Source organism: Cyprinus carpio, chromosome A5 (genome assembly GCF_018340385.1).
Source record: "Cyprinus carpio isolate SPL01 chromosome A5, ASM1834038v1, whole genome shotgun sequence".
Taxonomy (NCBI): domain Eukaryota; kingdom Metazoa; phylum Chordata; class Actinopteri; order Cypriniformes; family Cyprinidae; genus Cyprinus; species Cyprinus carpio.
Window position 1 is genome coordinate 14343610 of NC_056576.1, and position 12139 is coordinate 14355748.

General features: G+C 36.0%; 2 protein-coding genes across 8 annotated transcripts; both read left to right on the top strand.

The window, feature by feature from the left end:
- Window positions 1–635: 635 nt before the first annotated feature.
- Window positions 636–7388, top strand: LOC109078690 (CTD nuclear envelope phosphatase 1A-like). Of its 7 annotated transcripts, XR_006159337.1 has the most exons (10): window positions 864–1562; window positions 2975–3041; window positions 3517–3635; window positions 4309–4380; window positions 4584–4700; window positions 4846–4957; window positions 5171–5255; window positions 5634–5663; window positions 6448–6521; window positions 6560–7388. XR_006159337.1 is itself a non-coding variant. In XM_042754340.1 (9 exons), exons 1-8 carry the CDS (start codon window positions 1431–1433, stop codon window positions 5659–5661), a joined length of 732 nt encoding a protein of 243 aa, XP_042610274.1. In that variant the 5' UTR covers window positions 864–1430; the 3' UTR covers window positions 5662–5663; window positions 6448–7388. The 7 variants fall into 7 exon arrangements, 6 of the variants coding, with proteins under 6 accessions (XP_042610256.1, XP_042610250.1, XP_042610274.1 ...); XM_042754340.1 differs by having other exon boundaries at window positions 6448–7388; XM_042754335.1 differs by lacking the exon at window positions 5634–5663 and having other exon boundaries at window positions 6448–6524; window positions 6563–7388.
- Window positions 7389–9410: 2022 nt separating this feature from the next.
- LOC109110069 (gamma-aminobutyric acid receptor-associated protein-like) lies at window positions 9411–11526 on the top strand. The gene is made up of 4 exons (XM_019123111.2): window positions 9411–9639; window positions 10341–10419; window positions 10509–10627; window positions 10755–11526. The coding sequence occupies exons 1-4, from the start codon at window positions 9550–9552 to the stop codon at window positions 10833–10835; spliced, it is 369 nt and encodes a 122-aa protein (XP_018978656.1). The 5' UTR covers window positions 9411–9549; the 3' UTR covers window positions 10836–11526.
- The last annotated feature ends 613 nt before the right edge of the window (window positions 11527–12139 follow it).

Genomic DNA, 12139 nt, shown 5'->3' on the forward strand with positions numbered 1-12139 from the left:
AAATGTAGATAAAGAATATTGCACTATAATTGTATGCTATGGGAATATCTAACTGAAAAAAATGTAGTAACTGTTATTTTGGATACTGATTGACATTTTACTATGACCTTAATTATATATGTATATATATATATATATATATATATATATATATATATATATATCTATATATATATAGTATGTAGGACACTGCCGAGTTTGCCGTTGTTTTCTGTGTTTGTTAAAAAAAAATCAATTAAGATGTGCATTTACTTAAATAAAAATGTTCAAAAAAAACGTTTAACGTTTATTTTAGAATTACAAGGTGTATACCATTGTAATGTTTAGGTAATGCATGAAATAACATAAAAATATGGCATCTAACATGATTAAGGTCTATTTCTGCGTTTCTTATAAATGTTTTCCCTTATGCAGGATACTGTATTTCAAAGATAATTTTGTAAAACGCAAATATGCTTCACAGATCTTTATTAGAAAGAGTTTAAACAATGTTTTTCATGCATGTTCGGTGAACCATAAACAATTATTGCACATGCAGCTTTGGGACAGTCCTTCAGACAGCAGTGTACAGGCAGCAGGCAATTAAGATTCAATCCTTTCAGACATTAAAGAGAGCTCTCTGACTGAAAAACACAGAGGAAAGACGCCCAGTGTTCCTGATCACCTGCGTGAACATGCCATAGTCCCTCTACACTGGGAGGCATGAGGACTGCAGATGTGGCCAGAGTAACAAACTGCAGTGTTTATAATGTAAGACACCTAAGACAGTGCCACTGGGAGACAGGAAGGACAGCTGAAAATCTCTGCAGTGACAAACCACATGTAATCATTTTTTAAATATAGATTTTATTACTATATAATGTTTATATATTCCTCGTGTGGCTCCATCTCCAGAAACCCTGTCCTCACTCTTCGCTTCTCTGACACGTTTGTTGTTTCTCGGAAGTGACGAAACCAAAGTACTGATGGCGGCTCACAGTTTGCTCCCGGATATGTACTAAAGCGAATTTGATGGCTTCTTATTGGACTTTTTACATACTTTGCAATTTGTCTGAGGTCTCGAGATTAACATCGAGCCTGTCGAGCACAAGAGTCGCCAATCCGAGGAGGGATCATTTGTTGTAGAGCTGGCTAGATCCAGAGCTAGCTACCCTGCCAATGAAATCCAAGTCCAGCTAGCCCTTGATCGCGGGGGTTGGTCTTTTTTTGTGGATATGGGCTTGAAGACGTTTGGCATTTTCGCAGTTTTGTGACACTGGCTGGTCCAGGTGCAGCAGAGTCTCTGGATTCTGTCGTTTGGCTAGCCTCGCTCGCGTTACTTTAAAAGCAAAGAAGTGGCGGGAAGTGGTTAGCCGACCTGATTAGCTGTAGCCGTAAGTCCCAGCTCTTCTGAAACCGCTGATCTCTGGTGGAGAGTGTGAATCTTTTCTATGATTCACCGTTCATCGACTGTCAGCATGTTGAAAACTCGTCAGTGTTTACTCGGCATTCGTACCTTCCTCGGAGTGACGTCTAGATTATGGAGTTTCATTTTATACATCCTCAGGAAGCATCTACGAACGGTGAGAAAGTCAACATATGGCATGTGAACACGTTTATCTGTTCCCTGTATAATGTATTCCGACTTGTCATCTGCAAATAATATATTTCCTTCATTTATGAGCGCCTTTCTTCAAATATCAAACTGAACTAAACTAATCTTCAAAAGACAAACAGCTACTGATATTGTCGATATGTTGTTAGAAACTTTGTAGCATTTATTTTATTAAATCATTCGAGTAATACTGTTTTCATTCACTGATTTCTTAGAGTTGCCAGGCCTATTGTTATTTTAACCCTTTATCCCTGTGCAGATTTTTGCAATCTATAATATATTTACTGAGCTGTCTCTTATGCATTATTATATGGCACTCAGTGCAAATAAACCTATAGCATACTATACAGCTGGGTCAATGTAGGATATGTAATAAAAAAATAACTTGGCATATGAGAACAGAAATATGTTTTGGATTTGTTATATGCTGCTTTAATTGTTGATTTGTGTTAAAGTTACTCATACTCATTGTATCAAAAAAAGTTTAATGAAACTTTGGCACAGTAGTAGGTTTCAGATTGTGCCTGCTTCAGCTGTACCTTTGTAACCCCGGGGGAGTGTGTTTATGATGCTGTTTGTCCTAATTATTTTGGACTATGGACCCCCTACTATATGCTTAGCTTGCCACGAAAAGAGGTACAGACCCAAAACTATTAAAGTACAATACGACCACTGAGAATTTTATGAAATACATTTTATGCATGTTTTATTCTTCATGTAAATGTTTTGTTAAAAAAATATGTTTTGAATTTCTTGTAATTGCTGGGAACAATACAGTGTTCACATAATTTCATGACCGCTATAATTTCATAAACACACTATTCTTGGAAATCTGTTTATAATTTTCGAACAGCACTAACTGATGCACCCAAGACCCAGGCTTCTCTGGAAAAACCAAATGACCTTGAGTTGTTTTATATAACTACCTGAGCCAAATCAAGTTTGTATTTTTAACTAATCACACAAAACGCTTAGTATTTTATTTATACATAGAAGTCACATTACATAAGTAGATAAGAAAAGTACACTGATTTTCCTACTAGAATTACACTTCTATGACAGCTTTTGGCAGCTGTTTTGGAGGTGTATTAATAGTCCAGTAGTGGCAGTATGGGGCCATTCTAGGTGCGTGACTATATAGATGTCTGCTATACGATGCCCTCATCTGAGCTTTGCACCAGCGTGATAAAAGGGCCAAAGAAGAGGAAATATTAGAAAGAGAAACTGATCATGAAAAGAGCCAGAACTCTACAGTATATGTCCTATGTATGAGCAGTCTGAATATCAGAATGTGTGCATTTTGGGAGCAAGGACAAGTCTACATGATTGTTCCATGTGCATCACTGGCTTTGTCTTTGTCTGCTGTTCTGTCTTCTACAGATAATCCAGTACCAAACAGTGCGTTATGACACATTACCTCTCTCCCCTATTTCCAGAAACAGACTCCGTAAGTTCTCTCACTCTTCTGTTATGTGCAGTTTTGTCCGCTAGGGGAGCCTCTAACCACACAGCTGGATGCAGTGTTGCAATTTTTTTGAGGACTCATTTGTGACAGAATCTGTTGAATCAAAATCACTGTCAGCAGAGATTTTTGTTTTTTATGAAGTGAGTGCAGTATACTTTGGGTAGAGTTGATATCCCTATAAAGCATTCTGTAAAATATTAATAGATATCTTGGGAAATATTTTTTTTCATCCAAGTATATTACAAGTAATGTGAGTGTACAAATTGAGATAAGAATGAATTGATATATATAAATATAAATATATCAGGACTAGAGAGATTGAGTAGAAGAAGTCCAGTTAGAAAAGGATTTTAATCTTTTCATGGCTGAAATTCTAATGAACGAGATCATATTGGCATAGGGTTGGTGGACCTGATATGTTAGAGGATTTCTGAATGTTCAACCGTTTGCTGCTTAGATGCGGTGAAGAGGAAGATATTGGTGTTGGATCTGGATGAGACTTTGATTCACTCTCACCATGATGGCGTTCTTAGACCTACAGTGAGGCCTGGTACACCCCCAGACTTTATCCTCAAGGTACACACATGCACCTCTCCGACAATGGATGTAATAGTTTATTTCGGCAGTTGCTGCTTTTTGGGAAATGCAGGGTTTATTCCACTCAGTACTGGAGGCACTTCACACATTTTACTGTCTATTGAAAACCTGATTAGAAATTTATATTTTTATTCAGCAAGCATGATTTAAATTGACAGTAAAGAGATTACAATGTAGATTTATAATGTTACAAAACTATATATATATATATATATATATATGTATATATGATTTATAATGTTATATATATATAATATATATATATATATATATATATATATATTATTTTGTACTTTATGTATATATGCATTCTTTTGTACTTTCTACTCATATCAAAGATTCCTGGAAAAATGTATCATGATTTCCACAAAAATTATTAGGCAGCACAACTGTTTTCAACATTGATAATAATAATAAATGTTACTTGAGCATAGCATAGTAGAATTATTTCTGAAAGATCATGTGACACTGAAGACTTGAGTAATAGCTGCTGAAAATTCAGCTATGCCATCAAAGAAATAAATTACATTTTAACATGTATTAAAATAAAAACAGGTATTTTAAATTGTAATAATATTTCATAATATTACCGTATTTAATAAAAATTTTGATTATGTTTGAAAGGTTTTTTTTCTTTATCTCTCTTATTCAGGTGGTAATAGACAAACACCCAGTCAGGTTTTTTGTCCATAAAAGGCCACACGTTGACTTCTTTTTAGAAGTGGTGAGTGAATTGTCTCATTTGCGCAGATTAGCAAACAAATTGTTGTTGTTGTTTTTTTTGTAGTAAATGTTGCCAATTTACTTGCATTTGCTTTGTGCACTAGTTTTTCTTCTGACACATTTCACCAATATTCTAATGAGTATTGTGTATATGTGTGTGTATGCCTGTTTATATCTGTATGTCCTCTTGTTGGCATATGTCAGGTCAGTCAGTGGTATGAGCTGGTAGTATTTACAGCTAGTATGGAAATATATGGATCGGCCGTAGCAGATAAGCTGGATAACAACAGGGATATCCTCAAAAGAAGATACTACAGACAGGTAAAACCCACTGCCTCCACATTTTCTCCTGATGTACTCTCTGTACAGACTTTTCTTGATTGATCCTGCCTAAGAAATTGTTTAACATGTCTGTTTGTTCAATTTCTGAACCTGTGCATCTGTCTTTTTTTCCCGCTTTTTGTAGCACTGTACTTTGGATTTAGGGAGCTACATAAAAGATCTATCTGTAGTACATCGTGATCTCTCCAGTATAGTCATTCTGGACAACTCGCCTGGAGCTTATCGAAGTCACCCAGGTTAGAGATCTACAGCTGTACATCTATGGAGAGCACAATCAGGATTTAATTTAGTATGAGTCCACTCTGATTTTCTATAAGTGATGTTAAAATTGTGGAAATCGTGTGCTAGCATCCGTCTTGTTCGTCTATTGAAAAATCTAGCAGATGCACAAATTATTTTCTGTAATAAATTGTTTTATGAATGTCATTTGAATTTGTTTTCACCCTCAGACAATGCAATACCTATAAAGTCGTGGTTCAGTGACCCAAGCGACACAGCACTTCTTAACCTGCTCCCAATGTTGGATGCATTGAGGTATAAACATTTCTTTAAGTCATGGTCATAGTAATCTCTTAATCATTATTAGGCCTACAGAGAATTTATGCCATATAAATTCTGCACAATTTAAACACCATTAACTTTTTTAATTTCTACACATACCCCTTGCATGTTTATTATAATTTTCATGCTGTTTTTAGCTACTTTTAAGATTGAAGTGCCCTCATTTAATAATGGTACCATATTTAAAGGGATAGGTGACCTAAGTCATCATTTATTTACCCATTCTTCTGTGGAACTTAAAATAGATATCTCAGCGTTATTTTCCCCATACATTGGAAGTCTATGGGTATTGAAACTGTTTGGTTTCCAACATTCTTCAAAGTATATTCTTTTGTATTCCACCAAAAACAGAAAGTCATACAGATTTGGAATTACATGAAGGTAAGAAACAATGACACCATTTCATTTTAGGGTGAACTATCCCTTTAAATTCATCCCACAGATTTTCTTAAATGGTCAGCAGACAAAATATGGGGTAGGGGGAGTGCATGTTCTGTGTGGGCCAACTGCGATGAAACATAATACCAGACATCTGAAAGACTTGCTTTCTGGCATTATTTAGCAGAAATTTGTTTAACAGATGCCAGATTGTTTTCACCACTGTGATGAGCCTTAACAGTTTAGAACAAACATGCTTGGGATTTCCGATCATTCCTTACCACCCTCATGTTTTTACATGTCTGCAGTCAGCGCAACCCCAGTTGTTGGCAGCACGCCTCACCACACTTACCAAGAAGCACGTTTTTGCATTCAAATGCAGGTAGATGGAGGGTTCTCAAGGCATTTTTACAGCTTTTTTTGACTTGACGGAGCATCTTAAAAACACGCTGCTCTTGGTGCCGAATGCTAAAGAAAAATGCACAAAACAGTCACAACTGACAAAGATATCTGTCTCAGTGTATACATAGACCAAGAAGTCAAATATTACAATCATAAAACAAAAAAGCAATCTGTGTGACAGTGTACACAGCTTGACAAACCTGATTGCAAAAAAAATTCCCTTTGAATACCACAGGTTTGTTACTTTATTTCTCTTCAGAAAACAAGTGAAAGTGATTGGGATTTTTGCCACATGGCTGCTATATGTTATGGAATTTTATGGAACTTTTGTCTGATGTTGCTGTTTCAGTAAGTTGCCCTTACTGTGTTTTCACTCCCTTTCTAGGTTTACCTCAGATGTTCGCTCCGTCCTCAGTCGAAATCTCCACCAGCATCGGCTTTGGTGATCGTATTTTTCAGGGCCAGTCTCTCTTCTGGTCACCATCTGGTTTTTACATGGCTCTGCCCGTAAGTTAGCCTCTCCTCCTGTGCTGGAACTGTCGGCCTCTCGTTATTGTGAGCTCCCATTAGTCAAATGGACTCCTCTGAGGAAATGCTATGAGAAGACATGGGAGGACAGAAAGGGAGAGACCCATGATGAAGAAGCTATTGCAAATAAACTCAAGACAAATGGAGAGGCCAGCATTTTCTTCTTGTATTTTTTTTTCCTTAAAAATGGAAACTCTGCCTTACAGTTGTTGGATTCAACATATGCATGATTTTGTTTCTGAGTGAATGGGGAAGAAAGCTTCTGATTGCAATTTTACCTTTGATTTTTTGGTGGCAAATGAATCAGTGAACAGGTTGTAATTACCAGTCACTTCATAAGCACTTATTCCCACTTCCTCAATGACTGTGTTTGTCTTTTTAGTTTCGTATGACCTTAGCACAAATGGTCACATGGTCTTACCCACTCATTCTTTTGCTAAGATTCTATCTTTCCTCTCTCCTTTTTTTCTTCTGTCTGCCACCTCAGGTATCTCGGCCTCTTCTCTATGTTAAGAGCTGAGAGCTGTTAATACCGTTGTACTAATAGTATGCTGTGGTAGAGATAACTACGATCAGCAGGAGAGACTACAGTCCATTATTACAGCCTATGGAATTAAATTTCTGTCTTTTTTAAATGGCTCATATGTGAAACCTTTGGTTAAATCAGAGAGGTTTTCGAAGACATGTTTTAAGATGCTCTTTGATATAGGAATACATCAGCCACTGAGCGTGACACTGAGCAACAAGGACTCTGCTATAACAGAAAAATAAAGTAGAGCCTTTTGTCAACAACTGAAATGACAGTCTGTTCCACTTTTTGGGGGGTATTTCAATTCAATTCAAATTTATTTGTATAGCGCTTTTCACAATACACATTGTTTCAAAGCAGCTTTACAGAAAATGCATGTCTATATTACAATTTAGAGTGATCTGTTATCGGTTTACAATTTAGATTAACTCAACTTTGCAAAGTGAAGGATTCAGATTTTTACCCAATTTTTTTTTTTTTTTTATTGAATTATAGATCCTCAATTCTATTTTCTGTGTGATAATTAGATTTCAAAAAAAAGCACTAAAACTACAAATGACTTTAAAGTCCACATGAAATGAAAATTCACTCTATTTTCTGAATGAATCTTATTGTGAACAAATTGTTCATGCATGTTTCAATTTAAAAAAAATAATAATTGACCTCATAATTTTTAATGAAAATACCATACAACTCAATCTTCAAAAGTTGGGCAGACTCTTGTACAATAGACTGCAAGCTCACATTTAGATCTGTCTCTGTCCACTCAACTACTGATATTTGTGAGTATTTAATGACTTAATTTTTATATTTGGGTGAATTTTAGCTGGATGTACGTCACAATACACAAGAAAATATCTGTCACTACTTCCATTAAATCACAAATTTAATGTGAAAATGTCATATTTTTAGATGAAGAGATTGTTCCAGCATTTAAGTGCAACCTATAACATCCAGGTGAAAGATAACACCAACGTGTCAGAAATTAAAAAAAATAAATAAAAAACAGACTCACTGTGTTGGAAAAAGGATTATCACCCTCCTAAAAATGACTTGTGTAATAAATCAGGTGTAGCTAATCACCTTCTCAATGGAACACAAATCCATTTGACTTTCAACTCCGATCTGGTCAGTTTGATTAACTCAGCATGAAAAGAGCTTTCCTGGAGCGTTCAAGTCCTTGCTAGTGCAACTGAAGCAAACAATCAACTATGGGTGGCAAGACACTGTCAAAAGATCTCCGAGATAAAGTTGTGGACAGACACAAGTCAGGAGATGGATACAAAAAAAAATAAAAAAATTAAAAGGCTTTATCACTGCCTAGAAGCAGAGTGAAGTCTATTATTAAGAAGTGGAAGGTATTTGGTAGAACACAGACCCTCCCTGGATCAGGACGTCACTCCAAACTGGATGAAAGAGCAGGAGGAAACTGGTCAGAGAGGCGACCAAGAGGCCTACAGCAACTCTGAAGCACTGAAGTTGCACTGAGTAAATACAGCTGGATAAAACAAACTGTGTCCGTCTTCATTTCAGGCTGCAAAGCGACAACATATGATTATTTTAAAGAGGGGTGATTCTTCCTGTATATAAACCATTCTTATACGATTTAATTCAGTGGAGCATATAATTATGTGAGAATGGCTTTATGAATGATAAAGAATTCATTCTGCTTGTGTTTCATGAGTAAGGTCCAGTGTTTAAAGTGTGGACATTGTTGGATTTTGAATTTGTGCCACCCTACAATTACAGTTATGCAGAGTTAGTGATGGTAAACGAATGCATCATCGTTCCACATATATCATTCATACGAAATTGTTGGCTTTACTGTGGCTTTGTGGCTTGTCTTCCAAACAATTTTGAAGGATGACTTTTTCTAGGGACTGCCTGGGTGGCTTTATAGTCAGTATATACTTTCGATCCTTTTCCCTTATTTAGGCATTTGTTGAACTAAATATTACTGTTGGATATTGAATACCTCTGTAAGGTACTATGATAAAGTTTTATTCAAGTTCTCTCGGCTTACTTTGCCTCATGGCATGCGTTTGACATTTTGTCTATGTTTTACCTTAACCCTCTACCATGCCCCCTTAGGAGAGGAGCAGCCTGTTAGCAAGTAGTGAAAGTACTAGATAGTTTGCGTGAAAATGTGTTCTCATTGAACTTGAAACTGGTCTGTGGTTTCTAATGACTAAACTGTCAAATTTAGCCGGCTTTTCAGGTAATGCTACGTAAGCCTCCTGGCTACTGCAGACGTCATGACGCAGCTGATGTGATGCGACGTGCGCCGCTTCCCTTGTGCCTTGTTATTGGATATCCCTCCGGCCTCCGCCTTCCGACGCAGTTGTCAAAGAAAAAAAACCTAAGCTAGTTTGTAAACAACGTCGACGGAAGCTATTCTTGGAGATATTTAAGATCTCCCAGTCCGCGAAAATGAAGTTTATGTACAAAGAAGAACATCCATTTGAGAAGCGACGGTCCGAGGGGGAGAAAATCAGAAAGAAGTACCCCGACAGAGTGCCTGTGAGTCAGACAAACGAGTTGTTTTTTTCAGGGCCCCGCTCTTACAGATAACATAAACCGAGGCATTACACAGTGACAACGCTCATATATAAGGGGAAAACTTGTCATAATAGTCATTCGTTTAAACAAAAACACCGTGAAATCATGCAGATATATGGTTAATTAATGAATTGTCATCGTCGTTTTAAGCTGTCCTTCAAATATGAAAGGACTAGCGTAAGCGTAAGTTAGCTTCTCTCTTCGGAATTGTGGCGTCGTTTACAGTACAAGTAATATTATAATCAATATATATTTATTGATATAAGGATATTTTAAAGATATATGATATAAAATTACATTTAATACGTGTTAGATATCATATAAATATAGAGCTGGTAAACCGCTTTGTGTCTCTGCGAATCATTCAACTGAACCTTGTTTTGACACAGTTGGGATCAGAATGACTAGAATATGAAATTGCTATTACCATTACCAGTAACACGTTGCCATGTGGCCTCACACTAGGTTCATTTTCAGTTGCATTATGTGTTGTCCATCAAATATCAGTTTGTGAAATTGGTTAGAATGGGAATGTGCCCTAAACTTCTCTATCGTTCATCCTAACTCATTATTATATAACATTATTATACTACTGAACGATGCTGTTATTCTCGCATTTATGGAAGTGTTTATTATTACCACCAATGATTTGTTTCCCACAGGTGATCGTTGAAAAAGCTCCCAAAGCCAGAATAGGAGATCTGGACAAGAAGAAATATCTTGTCCCGTCTGACCTGACAGGTTCATTTACTTGAAAAATACAGAATTGTGTAATCTTTAATAGTATCATGAAGGATATGTATTGACTTTTTTTTTGCTTATTTCTGAAGTGGGGCAGTTCTACTTCCTCATTCGGAAAAGGATCCACTTGAGGGCAGAAGATGCCCTCTTCTTCTTTGTCAACAATGTCATTCCTCCCACATCAGCCACTATGGGGCTTCTTTACCAGGTACATCTTTTTAATGTTTGTTCTAACTGAACCTTTTGCACCTGTTTGTTTATGTGAGTAGAATTCATAAATGTCATTTTTGATCTTTTTGATCTCTAAACTCTTCGTCTCTGTTTCTGTGTCGTAGGAGCACCATGAAGAAGACTTTTTCCTTTACATTGCCTACAGTGATGAAAGCGTCTATGGGGACGTTTTGAGAGACATGTAACTAATTTACTTGCCCAACACTACCCTTCCTTAAAATAAAATGATCAATATGTTAGGCCACATGAAGTGTACATGTTGAATGCACTTTCATATCCTCCAAATCTGTTTATGAATTATTGTTTGTTCTCTTTTCTGCCTGCATATTGTTCCTTCCTACTTAAGAGTTCCTCTTTGCTTTTAAGCAGACCAGATACAACCTTTGACCTAGTCTGTTTAAGTAAATTAGTGGTAATCATATCCGTAAAAGCTTGTTCTACACTTCTCCTTTCACCTTTTCTCACTTTCCCTCAGCACCGACATGCATCCTGCAGTCACTTTGCTATTCAGTCCATCTTTAATGTTTGGTTTGGTTTGGTTTTTTAGCAACCATATTTGCACAGACCAAAATCACTGATAATACTATACCATGTAATGTGTGTGTGAGTGTGTTTGTGTGCCATTGCCAATAATTATTATTTTTCAATCGGTTGAAATTGTTTTTTTTTTTTGGTTCTTTTCAGTTGAGATGTTGTAGGAGATTGCTTGTTTATGTTTCAATTGTATTATAATCATTAATATTAGGTTGGAGCTTTTTTTTTGTTTTTTTTTGGCTTGTTTGTATTATAGATTGGTGTGTTTTGTTTTGTTTGGTGTGTAATTGTCATGATCACCAATCAAAGCTTGCCATCATTATAAACCTGATGTAAAAAGCTGCTTTTGTCAGTCTTTAATGGGTCTTGACTTAATGCTTTTCTCACATATCTAAGAATATCTGTTGTGCACACAGACAGACAGATAGATCAATCGATAGATAGATAGATTTCATAAAAAATTAAGCATATGAAAATTAGTAGGGTTGTGCATTGTGGTCCTCCTCAGTAGTGCCCATGATTTGCAGATGATTTAGACAGTTGGTTTGGGGTACAACAATGGGTTAAAGCGTATTTTATTTTATGAGCATGTTTAACTTCATAATAATTATTATAATTAGTATCTGAAGATACGCCTTGCAATATTTACAACTGGACGGGGGTGTAAAAACAGAAAAATAAAATCAAAAGATAGAAATAAAGTTCAAATAAAACATGAAAATGTTTACAAATATTAGCACATTTAACAGCTTTTTTTATTTATAAGTCAATATTGTTTTACTTATCGCTTAACCTCTGCGTTCCAATTTAAAAACAGGCTTATTTCCCACATATTTATATTTACGCATGCTCAATTTAGCTAATAGACATTTTATTTAGATAATAGGAGACTATTTAAACGATATACGTTATAAGACTCATCATATGTGGAAAAAACGAAGAAAAGCGTTTGAAA

Coding starts and splice junctions, on each gene's coding strand:
- LOC109110069 (XM_019123111.2), top strand. CDS start 9,550: ATGAAGTTTATGTACAAAGAAGAACATCCATTTGAGAAGCGACGGTCC. Junction 9,640..10,340: donor AGTACCCCGACAGAGTGCCT/GTGAGTCAGACA, acceptor TGTTTCCCACAG/GTGATCGTTGAAAAAGCTCC. Junction 10,420..10,508: donor TGTCCCGTCTGACCTGACAG/GTTCATTTACTT, acceptor TTATTTCTGAAG/TGGGGCAGTTCTACTTCCTC.
- LOC109078690 (XM_042754316.1), top strand. CDS start 1,431: ATGATTCACCGTTCATCGACTGTCAGCATGTTGAAAACTCGTCAGTGT. Junction 3,042..3,516: donor TATTTCCAGAAACAGACTCC/GTAAGTTCTCTC, acceptor TTTGCTGCTTAG/ATGCGGTGAAGAGGAAGATA. Junction 3,636..4,308: donor CCCCAGACTTTATCCTCAAG/GTACACACATGC, acceptor TCTCTTATTCAG/GTGGTAATAGACAAACACCC.